General features: G+C 38.5%; 3 protein-coding genes across 4 annotated transcripts; 2 read left to right on the top strand and 1 right to left on the bottom strand.

The window, feature by feature from the left end:
* Nucleotides 1-3,904: 3,904 nt before the first annotated feature.
* LOC148081670 (uncharacterized) lies at nt 3,905-7,221 on the bottom strand. 2 transcript variants are annotated; one of them, XM_087788622.1, is made up of 5 exons: nt 7,103-7,221; nt 5,838-6,155; nt 5,640-5,753; nt 5,364-5,464; nt 3,905-4,030 (listed from the first exon to the last, which is right to left on the bottom strand). In XM_087788622.1, exons 1-5 carry the CDS (start codon nt 7,149-7,151, stop codon nt 3,977-3,979), a joined length of 636 nt encoding a protein of 211 aa, XP_087644748.1. In that variant the 5' UTR covers nt 7,152-7,221; the 3' UTR covers nt 3,905-3,976. The 2 variants fall into 2 exon arrangements, with proteins under 2 accessions (XP_087644748.1, XP_087644749.1); XM_087788623.1 differs by having other exon boundaries at nt 5,640-5,750.
* Nucleotides 7,222-8,183: 962 nt separating this feature from the next.
* On the top strand, nt 8,184-18,252 carry ap1s1 (adaptor related protein complex 1 subunit sigma 1). The gene is made up of 5 exons (XM_087788619.1): nt 8,184-8,325; nt 10,094-10,272; nt 14,199-14,307; nt 14,386-14,523; nt 15,232-18,252. Exons 1-5 carry the CDS (start codon nt 8,323-8,325, stop codon nt 15,277-15,279), a joined length of 477 nt encoding a protein of 158 aa, XP_087644745.1. The 5' UTR covers nt 8,184-8,322; the 3' UTR covers nt 15,280-18,252.
* A 723-nt stretch (nt 18,253-18,975) lies between these two features.
* Nucleotides 18,976-24,658, top strand: vgf (VGF nerve growth factor inducible). The gene is made up of 2 exons (XM_087788618.1): nt 18,976-19,127; nt 20,484-24,658. Exon 2 carries the CDS (start codon nt 20,510-20,512, stop codon nt 22,535-22,537), a length of 2,028 nt encoding a protein of 675 aa, XP_087644744.1. The 5' UTR covers nt 18,976-19,127; nt 20,484-20,509; the 3' UTR covers nt 22,538-24,658.
* The last annotated feature ends 1,521 nt before the right edge of the window (nt 24,659-26,179 follow it).

Raw genomic sequence — 26,179 nt, 5'->3', positions numbered from 1 at the left:
GCTCCATGAGAATATGACGCGTGGTTTTGACGGGCCGTCTCTTAAATATTTGTAATACATTCTCAGAGGGTGATCTTCAAATACTCAATGATTTCTACACATGTTTTAATATATATAAATGTATATTATAATGTTTGTCACATGTATTTTGGTCTTTACGAACTAATTTGTGTTTGTGTTATTTTTCATTTGCTCTTCAAAAATACAAATACTACTCTGATCCACAACTATAGTCTTTGAGCAATGTTCTTTATCTTTAGACCTAGATTGTGTCATCTTGTTCTTTCTTTTTATTTGTCTTTGTTCTTGTTCTTATCCATCCATCCATCCATCCATCCATCCATCCATCCATCCTTCCATCCATCCGTCCATCCATCCATCCATCCATTTTTTGAGTATATATTATTAATCCCTCAAAATAATTTTTTTAAGTTAGTTGAACACATGTTTTAAAAAAAAAACCTCATACAAGAATAAAATTGCAGCTTATTTAGTTTAATATATATCACGGCCTAATGACGCATGTCCTTTATTTTTAGGATTTTAGGCTTTCTTTTTGCTTGACGACCCCTAACAACATTCACAGAATTGAATGTGGCCCTTGAAGAATTTGAATTGCCCTGATCTATAGCCTACCAAGTCACAGACACAGCCAGTAGGTGGCAGTGTTGTAGGCACTGGTGCAGGAGTCTCCATCATGTCGATATATTGTGACGAAGAAAACCTTTCATTTATGTTCTACTTTGTCACTAGTCTCTTAATTTGAAGGACTCTGGTTCAATGTAATGTTATGTTGTTATTTAAGCGATCTTACATATTATTGCACACTGCATGCTTCCTTCTTTATTTAGTAAATTAAATTATTGTTGTTACGCAACAATATAAAAATACAAAGAAGAATTATTTTTATTTATAAGGCACATTTCAAAGCACACAAGCTCCAGATTCAAACAGATTAAAGCAGCAGAAGACGATGCGTCTCATTCATGAAGCTCAGAATACATTTGTGTATAAAATATGAACAGCTGGAAATTTATGTTTTTTTTTATTTTTATTAATCAATATTTTAGTAGCTTCGATCTTGTATTAGATACTGTTAGAAAATCTACACTTGGTCCTAAACATGAGTTTGTGTAAATTCAAGAATGCACAAGATTAATGTTTGTCACTATTAAATTACATTTTAATTAATTTAATCGCGCTTTTGTTATGTAAACAAAATGCGGACGCGCATGAAAAACACAATCTTACATAACAAAATAAAATAAATCACACTTAGTTGAAATTTGTTGCAACAGGTTTAAGATCCAAATTATGTTGACGATTGTGAATTATTAACGTCAATTGACTCATATTATATTTTTAAAACCCATACAAATACAGTTTATATATAATATATATATATATACAGTATATATATACAAATACAGTATATATATTTTTTTTTTTTTTTACGTAGGTAAAAATACATATATATATATATGCTGTATATATATCTATATCTATATCTACTATATATATATATTTCCTCAATAATGTTCTCATCAGCAGGTGATATTTTAGTGATACCACTGTGACTGAAGTCTTTCTTTTGTGCGTTTATTTGCCTCCAGTTCACTTTGTCATGTTTTATCTGTGATATGTTTTCTGTTCCACAGAAGAAAGATCAGGCCGTGGTTGAATTAGTTTGATGTTGAATATTGGCTCCAGAAGCAGCCGAGTCTTCACCCGCCATAGCTGAAGTTTGGTCAGGTTGAATTTAGTAACTCCTGTTTAGCTACAGGTTCTTCTAGGGATTGAATTGAATGGTTTATATATTCATCGTCTGATATGACACGTATGTTAGGATGATTGACAACACCTGACACATCCCTCGCTCAACAACGAACAGAAGGAAATTAAATATATATTTTTAACTCCACTACTGACGGTGGGAAATAAAATAAACTCTGCTTCAGCCCAGATTATTTGGATCTTCGCTTCAGAAATGTTTGTTTCTCTCTCTGTTTGTTTGTGACTGACAGGTGATCCACCTCCTTATATGGTCATTCAAGGTGTGGATTTATGCTAATGATCTGTTGTCACTTTTGGATTCATCACATGTTTAAGATCAGATGTGAGTGAAACTCTTCTTCAGTGAGTGTTAAAGTAAGTTTTAAGTTAAGAGAGGTACAACAGTTGAAACTTTTTTCTAGAGGGAAAAACTACAAACGTGAATCAGAGAGAATAAGTTCAATTAAATTTTAGTTGAGTTTTTAAAAACAGATAAAACCCCATTTCTGGCGGGACGGAGTCAGGACGGCATGAATATCAAGGGTTAGCAATGGAACCATGAAATGTGAAGACGATTGTGACTGTGTTTTCGCCGGCGTCTCTCAGCAGCATGGAAGTGGTGGATGGGATCGCTGGATTATGGACGTGTTCTGGAACCCTAAATATCCTCACTTTGTTCACCTCCCCTCAAAATCCTTGTGTTTTTCTTCCAGCTTGGAAAGATCAACAGAAAAACGTTTCACCTGAGCTTGAGAGGTAACGGTATCTTCAGTGCAGCGTCCACTTCTCTGACTCCAGACGTCACATCGAACTTCATGGATGCGATCGTAATGTTGTTGCAGATCATCCTTTATGGACTTAGAATTGTCTGATGCAGTCTTCAATTCAGACTTAAGGATAGAAGAATTCTGAGCCGCTCTAGTAGAAGAACTCACATTTCCCCCGATCCTTAAAACTCTTCACTGGCTTCCAGTTTCTTTCAGGATCAACTTAAAAAATCTGGTTCTTACTTTCAGATCTATTCATGGTCAGACCTTCCATCAGTGATCTGATCCAGACTTACACCCAAGCTCGGGCTCTGAGGTCTGTGGATCAGAATCTACTTATGGTTCCTGAACACGCTTCAGGACCAGAGGAGAGAAATCCTTCCAGACTGTTGCTCCTAAACTTAGGAACCATCTCTGTGTTTGATGATCTACTGACTCCTTCAAGAAACATCTGAAGACACTTATATTTGTGCTTTTCAATGATTTTCTTGGACTCCTGTGTTTGTTTTATGTTATCCAGACCTTTTACAGTTTTTAAATTTGTAGGTGTTTTTAAATGTGTATTGTTTTGAGTGTTCAAGCGCTTTGTGACCCTGGTCTAGAAAGGTTCTTTAAAAAAAGAACTATTATTATACTATATGTATATATATATTATACTAACTTATAAGCCATTTCACTGTAGGAAGTTGATAGAAACTCATTTTGGAAATCCTCCGTTGGACAGGAATCAACCAGGCCTGGTATTTTTACGATTTGGAGGGACTTCAGTACAAAAGTGTTGCAAGAAGTGTTAGTTAGCAAAAGATGTCCTAAATAAAACTCAAACTACTTCATGAGTTGGTTAAACACAAGTTCCAACACCAGTGAACTATTTTAGATTTGGCAGTAAAATGAGGGACATCCGTCCATTGTAAAATGCTACCAATATTCACACAGATTGACAGCGAATGATTGACATCATATGATACGTGTCAAGGTTTGATCTTTTGTTCCGAGCGTCGAAGGACGGTATTTTTTCTTTTTGAGTTTCGTCAAGTCTCGTCTTTTGTCTGCTCCTCTGGTATGTGAGTGATTTATTATTTAAGTTTTGCATGTGTGTGTCTGAGTGTGTGTATGTGCGTGTGTGCTGAATAACATCAAGTGCGTTGATTAGATGGCTACAGGTTGAACTCTGGCCATGTTTTTTCGTTCTGCGGTGGAACCATGAGAAACTCAAAGCACAACAGTTTCCACTTCCTGTCACTGACCTTTTCTGCAGCGAGAGAAAAAAAAAGAAAAAGACATTTTCCATTTCACAGCTACAGTAGATAATGGACCGCACAATGTACACAACAGGCTTGTCAATAAACACAGGCTGACGCAAGTTTGAGTTTCTTCGGAAAAATGTATTTACAAAAGACTTGTACAGAGTTCTTGGTTCAATTCTCACACAGTGCTTAGGTTCGGTGCCTTTCAAAGTACTCCACGGATTCATACACCTCCACCGGACACTGAGGGAGCAGAAGTCATAGAAAAGAACATCACATGCAACGTTTTTCATCATTTAAGCAAAACAAGTTTGACTAACAATCGGGTCGGATCAAGCAGAATTCAGTCTAAGCATCCCCGTTTGTACTATTTGAAATAAAACTACAAAACTGGCCGTTAAGATATGTTTCAAATCACTCTCCATCAATACTATGACTAGTTCACCCCTAAACTTTGTTTGAATAACTTTTCTCTCGTAGTGCTTTCATATGACATTTTTAAAACAAAATGTATATAACATTAAATATTAGACATATATTAACAGACGGTTTTTAATGTCATTTCTTTATTATGCATTTTTGTACGTATTTTTTTCTAAAGTTCTTTGTTTAAATGTATTTTTCTCTCCTCTTTTTCGCCTTTTATTTGTCCTTTTCTATGGGTTTTTGTTTTATATATTTAAATAAAATGTATATAAAATAATAATACATTCAATTAATACAATTATATTAAATTATGGCTTGAGAACACTGGTTTTGCATATTATGTTTTTATATTTTAAACGGTGAAATATATGAAATATGTTTTTTAGAAGCTAAAAATGAAATGATACAATAAAATTAAGAAACAAGCTTAATTTCAAATATCCTTTTATCTATCTATTCATTTTAAAATGTTCCCATCGTATAAAATTGTTTATTTTTCTCTTGCTTCTTTTGGCTTGACGGCCCCTTATAAAGGCCACGGTACATAACGTGGCCCCTGAAGGATCATTTAATTGCCCACCCCTGAGGTCAGGAGTCTACATGTAAATGTTCAAGAATGAATAATTATAATAATGATTTAATATATAGTCTTTTAATCTTGATGCAAATCTCCCCCTCAAACGTTTTTTTTGGTTGAATTCTTCTTTTTGTTCAGTAGTTTTGTGAAAAAGAATAAAATCCCCAAATGACAGCATAAATGAAATAATTTGTCTTAAAGAAAACACGTTAAAAATATAATCCTGTTTCGTCTTATTCCCATGAATCATTTTCAAAGCATTATCTTCACTAATAAAACTATACGTCTCAACTACACGATATTTAATTATGATATGAAGGTAAAATAATACAATTTGATGTTATTTTCAAAATAATAAAAACGTTTTTATGATTTATTATGTTATTTTATTGTAACTGATGAATTAGAAATCCATCCTAGAATATAAAACAACACAATTCAAGAGTTAATCAGTCCCATAGTTAATAATTAATATAAATAAATAGAATTTTCTGTGACAGTAGCGTCAGTTGCATTACATTATAAATTGAAAATTACAACAAAAAAAAGACGAGAAAACCAGCCGTAACTTACCCACTGTGTGGATCCGGTGGAGGAACCGGTGCTGTGTTTTTCTGCTTCTGCAAGCTCGGAGTCGGTCTGAGGGGCCTCATAGATCACCATGGGAGTCATTGCTGCACAAACACACACACACACACACACACACACACACACACACACACACACACACACACACACAAACACACACAGTTTACGCTCCATCAACACTCACACCCTAAAGTCCTCAGTTGACCACGGAAAAGTTCAAAAAGACACTCAAACTTGAACCAGTTAAGTCGTTGTTTTCACCTATTTTTCTTCTGATGTAACAGCAGCAGATGCAGAGGATCAGGATCAAACCTCCCAGCACCGACAGGACGGCTGTGACTGGATCTGGCAGAGCAGATGTCGTGGCAGGTTCTTCTGAGAGAGAACATTAAAACAGAAAAACTTCCAATTCAATCTATAAAAAATAAAAAAGACTGTGGGACAATTTCCTGTGACAACCTGTCAACGGTCGAGCCTCATCTTTGTCCCGAACGATGATGTTGGTTCCAGTTCCATTTACTGTTGTGATCAAGGGAATTTCAAATGCGACCACGCATATGTATCTTCCAGCATCCTCGTGTTTGATGCTCTCAAAGATTAAACGTGTACAATTACGCTCCTTTACTTGAACGCTATCATTGCCCTTAAACTCTACTGAGTCCTTCCACCACACAGCCTGAAGGTCACCATTAGACCAACAACACTGGATCTGCACTGAATCTCCTTCTTTGACTGACAGGCTGTGCGGCGTCTGAGTTATGTTTTGTCCTGAAGCATCTGCAAAAGATGAAAAAAATAAGTATTTTTGCCCCCGAATATATCAACATAGATATTCAAATTATATTTTACCGCCTGAAATCTCTATAAATCATGCTGAAAATACTTGTTTTTATGGAACTTCAGTCATTTATATGCAGGTATTTAATTCAAAATATAATTTATTTATTGAAAACTGTCAAGGCTAAAATTGAATACAAGAGTTGTATAATCAAGTTATTATGGGATATTAATATTCGTATTTAAACAAGCTTATTTTAATCTAATTTATTTCTCCTTGATTTTAGTTTTCATTTTATCGCAATGAGAATTATCAGAATAATTTTCTGTCGGAATATTTACTCAACTATTTAAAAGGTTTGTATAAAAATAATCCAGATTTAAATCATAAAATAAAAATTAGAGGTTAAGTTATGCATACTTTTCCCCATTTATTGTTATGATAATACCATATTTGCAGTATATTTTTGAATTGAATTTTTTGGGGAGAAAACCTGTGATATAATGAAAACATAAACAAAATTTCTCCGTTTTCTGAACTTTTTTCATGAACTATTCTCAAACTAAGATGAATCTTCTTAAACCTGCGCCTTTATTCAATCAACCCTCTGTGCGAGGAACATTTGAAAAAAACAACAATACAATTGTGTTGAGATGACTCAGATTAAATCACCTGGTTGAAAAAACAATGGCGGGAATATTTTTTTTAGATGTAAATTCCAAATTATTAAGAATTTTTCTTCATTAATAATTAGGAACTTTTTTTTTAAATGTCTCTATTATTAACCTTTGAACTAATACATTTAAGTTTTTAATAGTGTTCATGCACGCATAAACATTTTTACATATATAAATACAATAGTTGTATATATATATATATATATGCATATATATATATATATATACATATATATTTACAGTCATTTGTTGGTAATGGTTCTACTTACAGGTGAAGAGAGAAGAAGAAAGCAGAAGGAAACTCGGCAGAAACACCATCTTTCTTCACTTACAGTCTGCACGAAGAAGTGTTGCAGAGAAGTGACATGGTTTGTCTTTCCTTCCTGTAGGTTGTGTGTGAACAATGTTACATTACCGATATGAGGTTTTCTTACCCACCCTTTTAGGGGACGTCCGGAAGTTGCGTTTAAGTCAAACATATTTGTCAGTTCAGCCTTTATTGTCTCTAAATTGATCAGAATCAGTATCTGCCGGTAATGTAGCAAAAAATTATTTCATCTTTTTGTGGTTTTGTAGATATACAATACAAGAGAAACATATTTTAAATAAATAAAAATACTATCGATTAATGTGAAAATGGTGAAAGATGAGGGTGCTAATCTGACAATGTTTGCATTAAACCCTAGATATTTTTTTAATAATGCATATTAATATATCATGAACATTAACATGTTAATATGCCAGATTAAGAAAATAAAATAAAAAGATTATAACAAGAACAATCATCTACAAAAGTAGCATTCACGCAGCATTAACAAAAAACTCAATGGTGGTCACTCAAATAGTATAGAATCAAAAAACATTATTGCAAATTTTGTCCACGGGACAGGATTGTTTTTTTATGTTGATGATAAAAGAATAAAAAATAAAGGAAAAGAAGAATAAGTAAGTAATTGAAGTTGCATATACAATAAATTAATCAGTTATTCAAATGAGATAAAATTAAATAAGAAAATACATTTAAATGAAATAAAATTAGATAAATTAAACTACAATAACAAATAGAAATTAAATTAAAGTGGCAAATAAAATAGAAAATAATCATCTGGGAGAAATTCAATTCAATTCAATTCAATTCAATTCAATTCAATTCAATTCAATTCAATTCAATTCAATTTAATTTAATTTAATTTAATTTAATTTAATTTAATACTTGGCATTTAATTCACACTATCTTCCACGTTCTACATTTTTAGTTGACATTAGTGACATTTACACTTTTCTTCCACAAGGGGCGCCAGTCTCGCCCCGCCGTCTGCAACGAAAGCGGAGAGTAAGTGTGAGTGCGCATGCGCCGGGGAGCAGCAGTAGTGTGTAGAGTAGAATGACAGTCATGGAGATCCTTCGTTAACATCTGTTCACCTGCGCGTCTCCTTCGCTCCTTCCCTCGTCCGGCAGCTTCACTGGCGATAGTTCAGCACAGAATATAATGGTGAGTCACTTTTTGTGTTTTTTCTTTTTAAAAGGAACAGTCTTGTGCTAAGCTAATGCTAGCAAAGGTGTATGATTCCAGGAAGTGAGTACCTGTCCTACCTGGAATTAGTCTGCACCACCTTGACACTCCGTCCTTAACGTTTACGCATAGATTGTCTTCAAATTATAATTCTTGATAAACTAATAAAGTCTTATCTATATATTTTTTTAAAAAAACATATTGGAGGTGAATTTTAATTTTTTAAATTAAATTTCCTGTATCGTAAATAATGGCGTCCAGGTGTTAGACGGTGTCAACACATAATGCACTTTGTGTGTCGTTGTGATCCGTGTTTACTCCTGAGTCATCAGTCCATACACTGTATTACTTAACTGTTTGTAATAACCTACTTTTATTCAAGAGTTTACTTGTATTTAAACGAGGTGTGGTCATGTGTCAAAACTAACAAGGTTTCAGGTTAGTAATGTGGTCAGATGTAAACATTTTTACGAGTTGCTTTATTGAATCATTTCAAATTCAAGGGTGTTTTTTTTTTTTTTAAAGCTGTCAGAAAATATATTATTTTCAAGATACTGCATTGCTATTCAGCAGCACTTTTAACTATTAAAAAACAAAGCAAAAATCACAAATTCCTAATAAGTGGACCCTAAGCACTAATAATGGCAAAAATAAAGTATTCTGGTTACATCTGGTTCAAGGTAACCCTAAAACAAATCTGTTTGTGACATCCCTTGACCCAGAGACAAGAAATTTCATTTCTTATCATAATCCTTTAATGATTTATATTTCAGTAAAATGGGTACAAAATAAAACAAGTATCTATTTTATTTAATTGTTTTAATCAACAACATATTCAAGGCGTTTGTCATTTTTGTGTTGCAATTAAACTTCGGAAGGGACAATGAACTCTCCAGATCCCGGAGATGATTGAGGATGAGAGGATACAGTCGATTCCAGGAACGTTTAAAGCTGTTGATGTTTGGAAATATTTTGGTTTCAAAACACATTTAAGCAGTTATGACATTGTCTAGTGTCAAGTACTCGACAATACAACAAATATATTTGTGTTACTACAATATCACTATATATTGTATCGTGATGTGTGAAGTTTTGTCAGATTATTGCCAACAGTCTTTAACAACATTTCGTTTATTTTGAATGTTGTGTAATGCTTATAAAGACTTTTGGCATCAACACGGTAAACAAAACACAAAAGTGACAAGTGCAGTTTATTGTGGTCCTCATGATGTCAGGATAGAAGTGATCCATATAGACCACATAGAAACATTTTCTTAAAGCTTCATTTTGTATTTACCATTGTATCAACCCTTATTTTTTGCCCCTTTTAAATAGATTAACCTAATATCCATGACATTTTTAGAAAGATAACTTATTTTACTCAATTTATTTATTTTTTCATTTGTTTTTATGAAAGGGTTATAAATATTGAATTGGAAAATTTGTTTAAAATTTGTTATTGTTTGATTGACTTAAAGAATGTTTTCCATCATATTTTGCCTCTTGAATTCTTCCTCTTCGCTTGTTTCCCCTCACAGCAGTCCCAGTATATAATGTGGCCCCTGAAGAAATGTGGTTCCACATCCTTGGTACCAAGTCTCTTTTATATCGTACTGTAAGAATAAATGTATGGATTTTTCATCAAGAGTTTTTCGAAATGATATGAAATCTCTCAGCATCCCCTATTTTGATTTCAAGGTTGAAATTGAATAGAAAGAGTATTAAATTCATCGGTTTGTGTCCGCAGATGCGTTTCATGCTGCTTTTCAGCAGGCAGGGGAAGCTGCGCCTTCAAAAGTGGTACACAGCAACCGCTGAGCGCGACAAAAAGAAGATGGTGAGGGAGCTCATGCAGCTTGTACTGGCCCGGAAACCAAAAATGTGCAGCTTCCTCGAATGGAGGGACCTGAAGATTGTCTATAAAAGGTATTTATTAATAATTATTTTGTTAATTAATAATGCATGATGCTTGATTTCTGTTAATGTATGTGTTTGGTCAAAGACAAATCTAATTTAGTGACTATTGTATTTCATGTATTGACTGTATTTGTTGTTTTAATATGAACATTATGATCCATTCTATTGTCCTTATTAATATATCATTTTAACTCGCAAACAAAAGATTAAAGCTGATAATATTTGCTTCTTGTGATCATATTTATTTACTTTAAAACATTTATTCATCACTTGCACACAGGTTTTTTCTTTACCTAAATTAAATAATTGAATCCATAAATGCCAAGCATCTCTGTCAGCAGATTAATTGTCATGACCTGAGTTGAGGTAAAGGAAAAAGTAATATATATTTATGCATGTACCACCCTCCTTGACCGTACTAGTTACTTGGTAGTACAGTTACTTTACTATAATTGAGTGATATGACTAATGAAATAGTTTCCCCATCATGCGAAAATGTAAAACTGATGATAATGGCGTTAAGTACTTATGTAAAGGTCATCTTGCTCGTCCATGTATGTGATTGGATACCTTGTCAAGTTGGAAGAAGTATTCAACGAAGTTCTCTCCCACATAGAGAAGAGCCTCCTTGTGAACAAGCTGCTAATGACCCGTCTGTAAATATTTACTTTGACTGTAGGCGTTTGACTAACTTCCTCGAGCGTCATCAGCACTCGAAAAAGGGGGAACAGTTGAACAGACAACAGTTCTCTTAACTGCTTCTAAATGCAATTAACATGTGAACAACAAGGACACAGTGTAAGTGTGACTATTTGGGTTCAATAATAGTCCAACTGTTTTTAAAGTCGTATTGGCCAAACAAACCGTTTTTTTTTAAATGTCACACAATTGGCTAAACATGTTGCTAAAATAACAAATGACAACTTCCAGAAATTGTTAAAATGGTTGAAGTGGTTGGCTTGTGGCCCTGATTGCTCCTGATAAATAAGCTGGCGCGCTGCGTCACAGCCTACTCCCATCAGTGTGCGATTGTGTGTGTGAATGCGTAACTTAATGAAAAGCGCTTTGGATGCTGAAAAAGCACAGAAAAGGGATATATATTGTAGGTAAGTAAGTAATTTATATTTATAGAGCGCTTTTCTAGATTATGGTCACAAAGCGCTTTAACAATAAAAAAAAAATTATATTAAAAAGATCAAGATAACACAGAGAAAAAGGTTGTCTGAGAAAACGGGTGTCCCAGAAAATCAGGGAAAGCAAGAATAAGAAAGTCTTCAGATGTTTCTTGAAGGAGTCAGTAGATCTTCAAACACAGAGATCGTTCCAAAGCTTAGGAGCAACAGTCTGGAAGGATTTCTCTCCTCTGGTCCTGAACCGTGTTCAGGAACCATCAGTAGATTCTGATCCACAGACCTCAGAGCCCGAGCTGGGGTGTAAGTCTGGATCAGATCACTGATGGAAGGTCTGACCATGAATAGATCTGAAAGTAAGAACCAGAATTTTAAAATGATCTTGAAAGAAACTGGAAGCCAGTGAAGAGTTTTAAGGATCGGGGAAATGTGAGTTCTTCTACTAGAGCGGGTCCGAATTCTCGCTGCAGAGTTTGTAGTCTGTATGAACTGCAGGCGAGACAGATCCTTCTTGATTAGACATGAAAATAAACTGTTACAATAGTCCAGGCGAGAAGACGCAAACGCATGGATTATAAGCTCCAGATCATGTTGTGACAACATTTTCCTAAGTTTAAAGTTTTTTTTCAGTTAAAGGAAACAGTTTCTGAAAGGGTCCAATTTATATTTAACACAAACTTGAATCAACATGTGTTTTTAAAACTTCTTTGAGGAATGGAATGATGTTTGGCACTGAATAATGTGTAGTTGTAGAAAGAATAAACACCTGAACAGCAGTTAATGTAATAATGATTAATCTTATCAGTTTCTAACTCCCCGAGTATATCAAGCGTATGAAAGTGATATGTATGTGTGTGTTTGTGTGTGTGTGCGTGTTGTTGTGCGTGTGTGCGTGTTGTTGTGCCTCTTTAACAGCATTGTTTGTGCTCTTAACTTTGAATCGCCTCCTACGCACCAGTTGTACGTGTGCGTGAGTGTGTGTTGTAGGTGGAGGATGGAGCACACGCACACGCACACGCACACACGCACACGCACACACGCACACGCGCACACGCGCACGCGCACACGCACACACTGATATCTGTGGTGTTGGACCTCATTAGAGGAGCCACAGAGTAAACTGCAGGGAAGCTTGTGCGTGGGCAGCTGAGTGGGTGGAGAGCTCAGCAAAGGGAAACCCTGCTTTCTACACTCACTGAGGGAAGCTGAAGTCTTAGTTTAAGTTGGTGTTTATTTCTCTTTTTTATCTTCCTGTAGTTAAATTCAAATGAATCGGGCGGATTCCCTAAACATCTCTTAAATGATTGTGCTGCCGTCGTGTGTGGTCGCTTTGTATCATGAGAATGTAATTAAGAATTTATCTTTCTCTCTAAAATGGGGCCAGCTCCGTTGCTGCATGGGTTATGTAATGGGCTGGAGTTCTACACAGCAACTGCAGAGAAGATGCACCGAAATAAATAAAAAAAAGAAACTTGCTCTCATCTTTTGGTAGCATCACTTCAAGTGATTATCTAATAATAATACATGTCATTTACATTTGTTATGTCCTTTACAACTATTTTCTTGAAGAGCTACATGATAAGAATGAGGAATGTGGGTTTAAACGGTAAAACATCTATCATATAAAGATATAAAAAGTCTAATGGGGAGAACAAAACATTGTATTGAATAGAAATGACTCGAAGGGCAACTGATGCCTAAATCCAACTCTTCTCACTTACTCAAAGTCTTCCTCTCCAAGATGCAGTAAGTCACTCATCATGAACATATTTTGACCTTATATTATTGCTTCATAAAGTTCTCCCCCGTCTGAAATCTGGGAGAACAACGAAAGCGGCGTCCATTTTTATTTCAGGGATCCCAGATATCTGCCATTTAGCGGAATTTGCTATTTTTTAAGCTAAAGCGTATTTATTTGGTGCAACTTATTTTAATTTCCGTATGAAACCGCTAAGACGTTTGGTTTGAGAGTCATTCTCGCACTTAACACTCAACAAAATTAAAATAAACGTTAGTTCGTTTTGTGTAAATCTAGCCAATCACGGAAGGCACCACGTGTTATCAACCAATCGGAAGCAACATAAGGCGGGTCTATTACAGCATCACTACTTACGCAGAGACAACAGCGTGTGGTTGAGTCGTCTTGACTTCATCGTTCTGTGCTGTCATGCTTTACGTTGTTCGGGTTTCTCCTCTCATGAGCCGCACTTTTATTTCAAAAGTTATTGATAAACTAAAAGGTAAATTCCCCAAAACGCTGTTTATAAAGAGGAAATAAACTTCCCTCTTTCAAGAGCAAACCGTCTTTTATTATCGTAGTTCTACTTTTACTGTTTAAATCCCACGTTGAAACCACATCTTTTTTAATCTATTTATTAGATCATTTTTCATATCCATAGATTGTTTTAAAAAATCAAATTGTAGGCTTAAGATTTGAAATAATAAAATGCTGAATGCATAGTTTAGGAGAAATTGATGAATATTATTTTAGCTGTGACTCATCATGACGTTGTCAAAGATGACAGTTTTATGAAACTACAAACTCAACTTCAACCTAGAAAGTATTTTTACTTCCACGGTATAAGCAACATTTTGCTGATCACGGTTTTGGGTTTGACACCCTGGACCCCCAGACTCTCGGCTCACTTGCAATTTTCTAAAAGTGTTTTTCAATTCCTCTTATTTCATTTGACCTAAATGGATCTCTGTTATATGTGTTAAAAATAACTTGTTCTTGGTGCTAAATATATACATCATGTCCTTTATTTGATGTTGTTCTGAAGAATTGTGTCTTGTGTTGTGCAGGTACGCAAGTTTGTATTTCTGTTGTGCGATCGAGGAGCAGGACAACGAGCTGATCACGCTGGAGATCATCCACCGCTTTGTCGAGCTGCTGGATAAATACTTTGGCAGCGTTAGTTTCTTCCTCCATCTTTCTCACGTCGTTCCCTAAGAGGCCTCCAGAGAGTGAGCCACTTGTGTTTCCCTGCAGGTGTGTGAACTGGACATCATCTTTAACTTCGAGAAGGCCTACTTCATCCTGGACGAGTTCCTGATGGGAGGAGAGATTCAGGACACGTCGAAGAAGAGTGTCCTCAAAGCCATCGAGCAAGCGGACATGCTGCAGGAGGTAAACAAAGGATTTCACCCACGACCCACAAAAAGCCGTTGTTTGAAGAAGAAACACGAGAATGTAAATGTATCTGCTCTTTGTTAGACGTTTGTTTGTGGGGAAGGTCTAAAGGTACAAAATGACCGCTTTTATTTATTGACTTACTCTCTAATAGATCATTCAGTTCATGGGCTGATGAAGCTTCATGAAACGGTGTCATATGTTGAGCGATCAGTAGGTGGCGCCCTCAGTTTAAAAATCTGTTAAAATCTTATGAAAGTATTATGATGAATACTCTTAAATATTTTTTTTTTCAAGTGTCTATTAAATTAAACAATAATGTTTAAAATAAGTAAAACGCAAAAATTAACAGCATTTGTTCATTTTATTGTTGCAACTAAACCGATGCTAGATGTTGGAAGTCGTTACGTCCTTCACAGCAGAACGAACAATGTAATACTGCGAGATGCCAGCGATGGCTGAGCATGAGAGGATACATTGGACTCCAGCAGCTTTAAAAGCCGATGTCTGGACATATTTTGGTTTCAAAAGATAGTAGCGAAGACTTCGTCAAGAGTCATGTGGTCTGTAAACACTGCAACACCGGATTCAAGTACTCGACAATACTACAAATATATCCTTGTTCCTACAGTATCACACACAATGTATCGTAATACACCGTATCTGCGTCTGTTAGTACTGTAATTGTCCTCTTGTGTGTCGCAGGAAGACGAGCCGCCTCGCAGCGTTCTGGAGGAGATGGGCCTGGCGTAGTTCAACGCTGCCGTCAGAGACTTATGGCGGGCAGAAGGGGGCGGGGCTTGTTTGACCAACGGCGCTGCTCGATCCTGACTCGTCCGTCCATCTTGTTGTGTGTCGTGTGCGTAATGTGGGGTCTCGGCAAAGGGGTACGTTAAATGTGAGTCCAAGAACATGTCTGCTGGTGTGAGAAATGCGTTTGTACTTCACACGAACGACGAAATCTTTCGCTACTTGATTATAGTGATGAACTTTAAACGACAAAATCACAGTTGTGTGCTTGATGTGTATTTTATTTTTGTTATTCTCATGGAGAAACAGACCAAAATTCACTATTTAATACCTTGAAAATCAGATGTGACTTATAAACACTAGCTGTTACTTTATTATCTTGAACATTAACTTACAAGTTTGATATTTACAGTTTTTCTTTAAGCTTCGTAAACCCTGGATGTCTAAAGTTTCGCTGGTGGGTTTAGGATTTGAGCCACGTTGAAATATATATATATATATATATATATATATATCTCTGCAAATGTGTTTTTCTACTGTTGCATCAATATTTCTAGTCATCAGAGATGCAATAATATGTGTGTTTAATCCCTTTTGTCCCTTTATTTGAATATTTATGACAAATGTTTTCACCAACACACAACAAAAAGAGGGACAAGCTGTGACGACCTGTTTTTCTTAGTAATCCAAGTTTTTGCAAGAGTTTTTCCTCAAACTCTCATGAAGAGACGACGACTCTAAAAAAAGGGGAAAATCATTTGGTTAAAAAAAAAGCAACCAATACTTAAATGTATGAGTCAATTATTTAGGTAATCATTTTTTTTAATTTAAAATGAAATCTAGTTGAAGTATAAATAACGAAAAGAGTGAAAAGGGAGAAGTTGATTTTAAATACGAGAGAATTTGGAAATATTATGCAAAGCGCAGGTTAAATCCGATGAAGGGAAGACATGGTGGACATTATTATTCTAGTCGACTGCTTTTGTAATCATGTTTTTCTACTTTGTTTTGCTACCAACCTGCAGACGCTCTTTCATGGTCTGGCATGTCTTCACCGGCTGGTTCTGGAACACAAGCTGCTAGCTAAACACACTTTTGTTGCCTTCACACAAGCGCTTGCTCGCTCATCCTCGAAATCCTCGGTTTCCCTTCACTGCGTTTGCTCGTCGACGGTTTCGAAAGAAACTTGTCCGGCTGGTTATTCTTCTGTCCGAGGCCTTCGATGTCAGTTGTCAGAGTCGCACGACTCTTTATCTAACGTTGTCTTAATGTCCGCCGTCCAGAGCGACGGGACCGTGAACACGACTATCGTTTTTTATCGTCTTACGAAACCAGTTCCACGACGACGGACGTGTTGTTGATGCGAAGCGTGTTGTTTGTATCCCTGAGAAGGTTGACGTCAGTCACTGATGTTCCCTCGGTCCATAATAAATCCAGTGTGTCATCGCCGACCTTTGCCAAACGTTGGCACATGTTGTAAGGCCTCGGCTGTCGCGATTGTGCGTCTAATGGCGGAGAGTGACGTACTGTGTGTGATCGTGCGACTGGAAAAAAACGTTTGCACGGACACCCGGCGCACACGTAATCGCCGAGAACGTGTGAGAAAAATAACCCAAATCCACCTGAGCCGCTGCCAAGTGGTCAACTGGCAAAATGTCTTCTCCGGTGACGCGTCCTTTTGTCCCGCTAATTGCCGTCGGGCACAAATACTGGACGCCTTGATCTGGATGACATCATCAGGATTAACGAGGCAGAAGGTCTGAAGGGTCTTCTTCTTCTTTTACTACTGGATTGTGTCGTCCTCGCCCTGATGTCCCTGATTTTTAAAGGCAGTGAAAAGTTCAATGATGGGATGGCGGCAAACTGATCCTGGATAAACGTGGAGAAAACACAAGTTAATAGCTCGATCGAAGGATGTGTATCATTGGGAATCCACCTGACTATTAGGAGACGACCGTGAGTCTCTTCAACCCCTCAAAACAAGGTGAAAAATGAATTGACATTCAGAAAAATAGTACCAAAAAAAGGAGTTGATTGATACAAAAACTAAAGAAAATCCCATAACAAAGTCGCTGGGCTGTGACGCCGGTCATGGAATTCCGTAAAAGGTTGTTGAGAAGTCATTGAAAATCTCCATAAATTAACTAAATCCTTGAGTAATGCTTTAATGTTTTCCTGGACGATGGAGGGTTTTTGCATGACTTGCTTCCATTACGTTCCTTGTTTCGCAAGATGTTTCGGACTTTAATGACCATAACGTATGACCATGTTTTGGTCTCATTCTTGTACTCAAAGGGATTTTCTGGGCAGGAGCAGGAAATGCTCCTTCTGGTCCGAACTCATACTTAAAAACCTCCACAATCGCTTCAAATGCATTTAAAATGTTGCCCAGTTGGTGGTAATGTGTGTCGATATATTTAAAGAGGTCATCGTGGGTCACAGTTTATACCCTAAAATGTTGATAAAAAGGATAAATATACATTTGAAATGGTATCAAGGTTGTCATGAATGTTTTAACTCAACAGTACCTCACCCTCACTACATATACTCAGCTGTACTACTGTTTTCTCAACTAGGAACTGTCTCCAGCATACTCTTCCAGTCCTTCTGAACTCTTGTCAGGTCTTGAAAAAGGGGGTCGATGGCTCGAAACCGAGAGCAATAAAACGTTTTTAGGAGTTTGTGAAGCCATCGGAAAAACACTCGTCGAATGTGTCTCTGGGATCAGCACTATTTCTACGTCTCACTGTTACGAGTTTTAAGAGTTAACGACTGTTAAGAGTTGTATATTGCTAACAAAGTTTTTATGTACCAAGAACTGTTGGTCTCCATTCCTCACAATCAACATGTCGATTCCACAGATTTGCTATTTTTGTCACTGATGGACTTGAAGGCTCGTCTGAGAAATGTGTCGCGAGTTCACGGGACTCTTGTGTGGAAGTTGTTTTATAAGTCAATAAATACGTTGGAACACGAGTGGAGTCTGCTTCATTTTTACACTCAAAGACCTGCTGCACAAATACACACATCACGTGCGTGTTACAGTTTAATTTACGTTTATTTTAGGTCTAGTATTTGAAGGGGATTCACCTGTTTCAGGTAAATGTTACCTTTATTTCGTCTTGAATGATAAGCCACATAAACATGCACACAAACACACACGTACACAAATGCAAAGATGCACACACAACAAACACGGATGCATAAACACACACTTGCACAAACACACACCCAGACACACTAACACACGCACCCACACGTTCGCAAAAACACAAGCACACAAACGTGTGAAAAAACGCACACATTAACGAACACAACCTTGTACACGCACAGAGAGCTAAAAATATATTTGATTATGAAAAATGCATGGACACACACACACCTTGAAACATATGGTTTAAAAACACACACTTCCACCAGATGCACAGACACACACAAGTACAGTGTATGCCCTCAGAAAGCCTTTGCACACCTGGTCACAAAAACACACAAAATCACGTGATCGTGAACAACATGCATGAATGACGGAGAAGCAGCTCAGTGATGGGTGAGGAGGGGGGAGGAGGAGGGAGGAGGGGGGAGGAGAGAGGGGAAAAAAATATGAATGAAACTGTCTGGTGACGTCAATGGGGACCGCTTTGACGCATGCGTCACGTGTCTCCGCGCGGGCGGGGGTTATAAAAAGGGCAGCTGTCCGCGGTGCTGGAAACAGACGGAATCCCCGCACAAGAGCACACAGAGTCAAACCACGACACCATCACAACACAAACACCGGGACGTGAACGCATCACCGACCCGCGGGAGGCTGAGGTGCGACGGGGCAGGAAGACGGAATCCCCCCCACCGTTGATGTAAGAACTTTTTTATTTGAAAAAAAATGACTTCACTGCCTTTAGTTATAAAGAAGAAAAAAAAAAGATGCTTTTCGAATACTTGTTCAAACAGTGTTTTATTAAAATGTTAGATTTAATACTTTACTACTATTATATATTTGTATTTTTTGATGAGTTCAATCGTTTGATTGTTGTTGCTTTGAATATATATTTTTAAAATGTGCCATAATATGTGAAGGTAAATGATTTAGTTTAGTTTTTTTTTTAGTCTTTTCTTTGGTGAAAACATCCAAGTGGGGTTCTGTTCCCCTCCTCATCATCTTCATCATCTTCATCATCCTCATCATCTTTATCACCTTCATCATCCTCATCATCCTCATCATTAACGTCACCACCTATGGCTGCATCTGACTTGAAAACGTGATCATGGACACATGCTTCCACTTGAGTGCAGAGATATCTCTGGCAACAATGTGTCGTGTCTAAAATGTCTGCACGAGGAGTGTGGGCTGCTGGGTGGCTCCACAAGTCCATATTTCTCTTTGCTTTCCTTTCACCTCGGAGGAACATTTCTTCTTTTTTTTAAAGAAATGCAATTAATGTATTTTTATTCTGAGTGTTCAATATGTTCGTGGCTGCGTGTCATGGTATCAACATGTCTGCATGAAAGCAGCACCACTGCAGAGAAGAGCCAACAAACATCTCTCTTTTTTGTTAACATATTCATTCATAGAAGCCTTTTTTTTATAAAAAATGAATAGACGGTTAGATTGATGGATAGATAGAACGGATGGTAAATAAAAAATAACGATGATGTAATTCTAGAAATGTCCTTAGAAATGCCACAAACCCAATTAGTTTCACAAACAAATCACAATTCTGCATCAACGTTAAAAAACTATATAAAAACTATTGGGGACATTTTCTATGCTTCTTTGTTTATTGAATGTATGGCTTTGGTCCACTGCAATATGACTCAGTTGCTGGTGCTATGGCCCTGTTGTTATTTTCCACTTTTTTTGTTATTTATTCCCATATAAAATGATCAAAATGAATAATTAATGAGTATTTTTTTTAATTACATCTCCGAGAGTCAGGCTGGTTGAGCACCAGCTCCTTCTAGTGGTCATTCAGTGTTACATTAACGGGGGAAAAAAAAGGTTTTTATGTTTTTTTTTAGATTTTTTGTAGTGATCTCTTTGTGTGGACATGTTCCCTGAAATAGTTGGTTATATGTTGTGCCTCCCGCCCAGAGTAGCTGGGACAGGCGCCTGTTAGGGGTAAGTGGCGGTAAATGAGCGAATGAAGGTTAAATGTTGGTTATTCGAGATAGTATCTCTGTAGAAACTCAAATTATTTCTCTCCTCTTTTCAGATATTTCTGCACAGATCACAGAGGCCATGGCTTGTTCCCACTGTACCTTAAGTGCTATTTCCCTGGTAGTGCTTCTGACAAAGGCCTCAGGTTTCTTCTTGCCGACTCCCGCCTCTGACCACGTGGCGGGATATTTACCGACTCCGACGCCGAATGTGGTTTCAAGAGGTGAAGAGAGAAGGTTGATGCAGAAAAGGGTGGATGAGGATGAGGACGACGACGAGCTCTTCAAAGGTGTGGACCCTAGAACGCTTGCAGCCGTTCTGCTGGAAGCTCTGAATCACTCCCATGTGGACAAGGGGATGGAGAAGGATGAAGGTCCGGAAGGTAGACACGAGAAGCTCGAGGCGGACCGACAAGTGAGGACCATGGAGGAGGGAGTCGATCGTGACAGAGACGGACGGCATGAAATCGAGCTGCTGATGGCGGCACAGGGAAAGGAACAACAAAAGAAGGAGGAAGAGGAGAGGAAGAAAGCTCAGGAGGAGGAGGAAAGGATGACAGAGAGGGTGACCAGTCGTACCACCAGCCAGAAAGTCCAGGTCCAGACACCCCAGCCAAGGAGACCAACCGTGAGTGGAGCTGACGGCCAAGATTCTCAGCTGACAACAGGCCCAGAACAAGATGGTGACGTGGAAGAGCAGCTGAACCCGGAAGAGCTGAAGAGTCTCGAGACCATGATGAAGGAGTTTCCTCGTTTGAACACTGCCACTAAAAGAGAGGGCGACCCGGGGCACAACCAGAGGGAGGGTCGTGGCTACAGCTCCTACAACGAGATCCTGCCAGTGAACAAAGGGAGTGAGAAGAAAATGAAATGGCAAGAGGAAACTCAGAAGGCGTTGAGTTTCCCATCGTTCCGGGGAGGAAACTTCATGGATGACTTTGGAGAAGGCGACAACGCAGGTGGAGATCCAGCAGAGACGCTTCAGGCGCTTCAGGAGAAGGACAAGCCCAAGGTCGAAGATGAGGAAGAGGAGGAGGAAAATGAGGAGGCTTTGAGTCCAGAAGAGGAGGAAGCTCAGGCCAAAGCCGAGCAAGAGGAGATGAGAAGACAAGCAGCCGAAGCACAGAAGGCTAAGATGGAGGAAGAGAAGCTCGCTGACATCGCATCCGACATGCTTCTGCGCTACATGGTCAAGCAGAACGGGAACAGGAAGTTCAACTCGCCTTTGTCGAATGCAGCCGAGGACAAACGTTCGGAGGAGCAGCAGCAGGACGTGGAAGAAGAGGACATCGACCCACAAACCATCGACAAGCTCATCGAGATCTCAAGCAAACTCCACCTGCCCGCCGACGACGTGGTGGACATCATCAGCGACGTGGAGAAGAAGAAGAAGAAAGACGTGCCTTCAGAAACACCTTCGTACTGGAAACGCCCCCAGATGCCCGTGTCGGATCTGCCTCTCTCCAACAGCTTCTTAGTGCCGCAGACCAAACAGACCTCCTACCGGCCACGGCCTCCGTCTGTCAATCTTCTGAAAAGCTGGTTTCAAGACAAATCCCCGGCGAAATCGGAAGAGCGTTGGAGCTTCTCGCCTGGGGCCTCAAACATCTGGCCCAAACAGAAGTCCATCGACAAAGAGCCCTGGTTGACGTCGTCTGCTTGGAACAGCTATCCACGATACCCCTACCCGTACTTCTACCAGAGGAAGTACAGCCCGGTCTACTACCCGCTGTACTACCCATCTTCACCAAGACCTAATCTGAGTTACTATTTCCCGAAGGGCGACCGCAACCCTTTCCCTCCGAGACGCCGCTTCCATAGCTGGGTTCAGCCCAGGCTGAGGCAGCCGCCTTCGAGCATTCAACGCAACCCCTACTACACCGGCGTTCCATTCTCCTTGTATCCGCGGAGAATGCAGCCCGTCCCCAAACCCCTCTTGCCTCCGATGCTGCCGGCCATTACGACGCAAAAGAAGCCATTTTATTACTCGGCCCCTGCAGCGGCTCGCAGCAAAGACTATTATGACGCTGGAACAAAGCCAGACAGCAGCAACCGGGAAAATCTTGAGAAATACATCCAGCAGATACTCATGACGAGGCCATTGCACTGAAGAGGAGAGAGTGAAGAATGTTAATATTTTGTTTCCGTTTCCATTGGTAAGCCGGTCATGATGACGTCTCGGTTCTGATTGTTGTTTGGGGGTTGAGATGGACTGTGTCAGCCCGAACACTTCAGAGTCAGACGTGTCAGTGTTCCTTAAATGGATGTCTTTTATCGCCACTGACATGGAATTGTTCTGTGAAACAGTGAGTCACGAAGAGGCAGCAGCATCCAGTTTTGGCATGACCACACTTTTCGTACTTACCTTCCCTGCATTTTGTCAAGTGGCCAAGTTGTGTTTTTGACCAGAATCAGAACTTTTCATTGACATTATTTTTCCTCTTATCTGGAATGAAGCCTGCTCCCTGGTCAGTGAGAGATTGTGCCTGTGCTTGTGATCAAATGTTCTCACGGCGAAGGAAACAAGAGTCAGGGTTACAGGAATAGCTTCATAGGGTCTTGAGAATATGGACTGTTGACGCACGGGTACCTGCTGGACGCCTTCACTCGCGACATGTTTTAGACGCACAAGCTCAGTCCTGTCCGGAGTCATTAAGTGCCATTACGAACTCACTCAACGGATCATTTGGGGAAAATAGCAGAATGTCCACATGTAGATATTTTTGTTTATTACATGTCACCCTTAAGCTATTTCAATGAAGCAACATCTTTCTCTAGCAGGGCCTTGTGAATCAGCACCATACTGGTCTGATGACTCATCCCTTTGCATAACTTCAATTACCTTGTTGCCATAGAGCCAAATCCTGGTCAACCTGCATTCTTCTGCAGTCTTGTGGCATTGCAGTGCTGATGTTTTTTTTGTCTGTACTTTTTTTTTAAACACGCCCTGGTATTGAATCTTTCTTTGACTTCCCTTTAACTCCCGATGATGATGCAGGGGTTACACCGTGACGGTTGCTGTATCTGCACGTGATGATGCTCGCTTTGGTTGTACTGTACAAAGATGTGCATCGCTTCAGATGTGGTCAATGAGCAACATCATTTTTTGCCTTTTTGTCGCATCATGTGCAAGAGACGTTGCACCATCACCCCCTTCGTTAAAAAAAAAACTTTAAAAAGGACTTTCGAGACAAGGGCCACACAGAAGAGACATTTTTGTTGTATTTATTCTAACTGTCTGAATGGTGTTTTTCTTTAAGACTTGTTTAAAAAATAGAATGAACATTTGTTTTTGTCAAGGTGTGCCATTATATATTTTTGTTATTTTTATCTGAAAGCCCGTCCGTGAAAGTTATAGCGACATTAGACCAGGGTGCGAAAAAGTTTTGGGGACCCCAATCTTTTTGCTTCATTATGGCGAATTAAGTCTGTTGATTTGGGGAAATGTGTGGCTCGACTGTGCAAGTCCAGTGTGATGACCATGGAATTCCATTGTCGAATACAGGTTTGATCTCCTCTCAGTCTGGATTAATTCAATATTTTATGTCTTAATATGGGACAAACGGAGCAGAAATCTGCCGCCTTACATGTCACTGTGACTTTCTTATCTCCATGAAGTGCTTTTCGTCCGTGGTACCATTAAATATCATCCGCTCAATCAAAGCTGTAACTAGTTGCGATGGGAACAGGAAGCAGGTGTACCACCGATCATACGGGTGTTTGTTTGGAGCCCAATCGCTCATAATGACTGATAATGTGGGAGATAATTGATATTTCCTTCCTCAATTTCCAGATGGTATTGGCCCAGATGTTGCCGTGCTGTTTGGTAGAGCATCAATAAACTTGTGTCTATCTATCGATGTATAGCAGAACGACCTGAACGTTGAGACACTGACGTGTATGTTTTTTGTCATTTCCACTGAAGTTTGATGTTCTCAAGAGACGGTTCGGCCCGGTGTCTGCACGTTTATGTACGCTTCGGTCTTGAATTAGCATCTTTTAAAGAGACAGCATCCACTCAAAAAATGTACAAAAAAAATGTACAAAGAAGACGACAAAGAAAATGTCAATGTACCTTTGAATATTGAGTAGCGTGCTGAATCTTGGGCTCTCTAGATGTACCTTGTTGTACCCATGTTGTAATAAACGTGTTTGCTTGGATGTAAACATGTCAATGACTACTTTTGCTACACGTCAACAAAGAAATAAAGTCACTATTTTGATTAAGAAACTCATCCAGACTTTTTTTTATATGTGTGTGAGAAGTAAGAACATATTTACTAATACAAACACACAATTCATCACATGATATGTATTCATTTCATCATTTAAATGGAGAATTTTTCACTCTTTCCTAAATCAACAAATGCTGCCTTTGTGCAAAAAAAAATGAAAATGAAAGTATTTTAATTATTTGTTTTAAATATATCTTTCATGTACACATTCATGATACACTATACGTCACAGATTATTAAATCAATGCAGTTTGCATGTGTGTGTCCCTCTGTGTGTCTGTGTGTGTATCTGTGTGTGTGTGTGTGTGTGTGTCTGTGTGTGTGTGTGTGTGCGTGCTCTGCAGCGGCTGTGTGATGATGTTGCTGGATGAGTCACCCAGTCTTTGCCATGTGACATCATGAATCACTGCACCTCTGTGGGCAGAACTGCAGCCATCAACCACTCCTCTACCTCGTCCCTTCTTCTTCTTTCCCTTCTTCGTTGTATCCTCTTCTTATTCCTTTCTTTAAAGCTTTTTTTCATTATCATCATAATGGATGGATGGATGGATGGATGGATGGATGGATGGATGGATGGTTGGATGGATGGATGGATGGATGGATGGATGGATGGTTGGATGGATGGATGGATGGATGGATGGATGGATGGATGGATGGATGGATGGATGGATGGATGGATGGATGGATGGATGGATGGATGGATGGATGGATGGATGGATGGATGGATGGATGGATGGATGGATGGATGGATGGATGGATGGATGGATGGATGGATGGATGGATGGATGGATGGATGGATCAACTTTATGGTTTCCTCCTGGAGGTCTCCTTTGGGAAATTGTTTTTCCAGCTCACAGCAACACAGACGATAGATTCATGAAACAAGAACAAAGTGCAATGAAAAGAAAGTGCAAGATGACACAATCTAAAGATAAAGATAAAGAACATAAATCAAATACAAATAACAAAGAAAAAGATACAAAGATTAACATAGAATATTATCTTTTCACTCCAATCCTGCCCCCAAAACTCAGAGTTAAACAGTCTAATAACACGAGGAATGAATGAGTCCCTGAGTCTATTAGTGTTGCATCATGAGAGGAGCATTCGTGCTCCGTCTGCTTCTCTGTTCACTGATGACAGTGTTCAGAGGATGATGTCACCATCCATGACAGCTGAAAGATTAAAACAAATATATAGAATTTTAATAAAAATCTGTTACAAACTTTACTATTTAGGTTGTTTCCACATGTACTTGTGTAGGTTTTCTCCTGACATTTAATGTTGCTTGGACAGTCCTAAATCAATACTGTTTAGATGTACTAATCTACATTTTATTACATAAACAGGTTCATCATGTTGGAGAAATAAACAAGCATGAAAATAAATTGGTAGGTTTTTATGAACGTGTGGCAACCTCAATAAAGATATCAGCCAACCAGCCATCCTCACTGTAATATTTATCACTGTGGCAAAAACAACAATATCAAGGCTTTGTGAAGCCTTCTTTTTAGTGT

Source organism: Callionymus lyra, chromosome 4 (genome assembly GCF_982586985.1).
Source record: "Callionymus lyra chromosome 4, fCalLyr1.hap1.1, whole genome shotgun sequence".
NCBI classification, from domain to species: domain Eukaryota; kingdom Metazoa; phylum Chordata; class Actinopteri; order Syngnathiformes; family Callionymidae; genus Callionymus; species Callionymus lyra.
This window is presented reverse-complemented; position numbering and strand designations above follow the sequence as displayed.

Excerpts from the sequence above, each read along its gene's own strand:
- LOC148081670 (XM_087788622.1), bottom strand. The coding sequence starts at position 7,151 with ATGGTGTTTCTGCCGAGTTTCCTTCTGCTTTCTTCTTCTCTCTTCACC. Across the intron at positions 5,754-5,837 it reads TGAGGCTCGACCGTTGACAG|AAGAACCTGCCACGACATCT; the intron begins GTTGTCACAGGA and ends GTTCTCTCTCAG. Across the intron at positions 4,031-5,363 it reads CCACCGGATCCACACAGTGG|TGTCCGGTGGAGGTGTATGA; the intron begins GTAAGTTACGGC and ends CTGCTCCCTCAG.
- ap1s1 (XM_087788619.1), top strand. Across the intron at positions 10,273-14,198 it reads CTGAAGATTGTCTATAAAAG|GTACGCAAGTTTGTATTTCT; the intron begins GTATTTATTAAT and ends TGTGTTGTGCAG. Across the intron at positions 14,308-14,385 it reads TGGATAAATACTTTGGCAGC|GTGTGTGAACTGGACATCAT; the intron begins GTTAGTTTCTTC and ends GTTTCCCTGCAG.
- vgf (XM_087788618.1), top strand. The coding sequence starts at position 20,510 with ATGGCTTGTTCCCACTGTACCTTAAGTGCTATTTCCCTGGTAGTGCTT.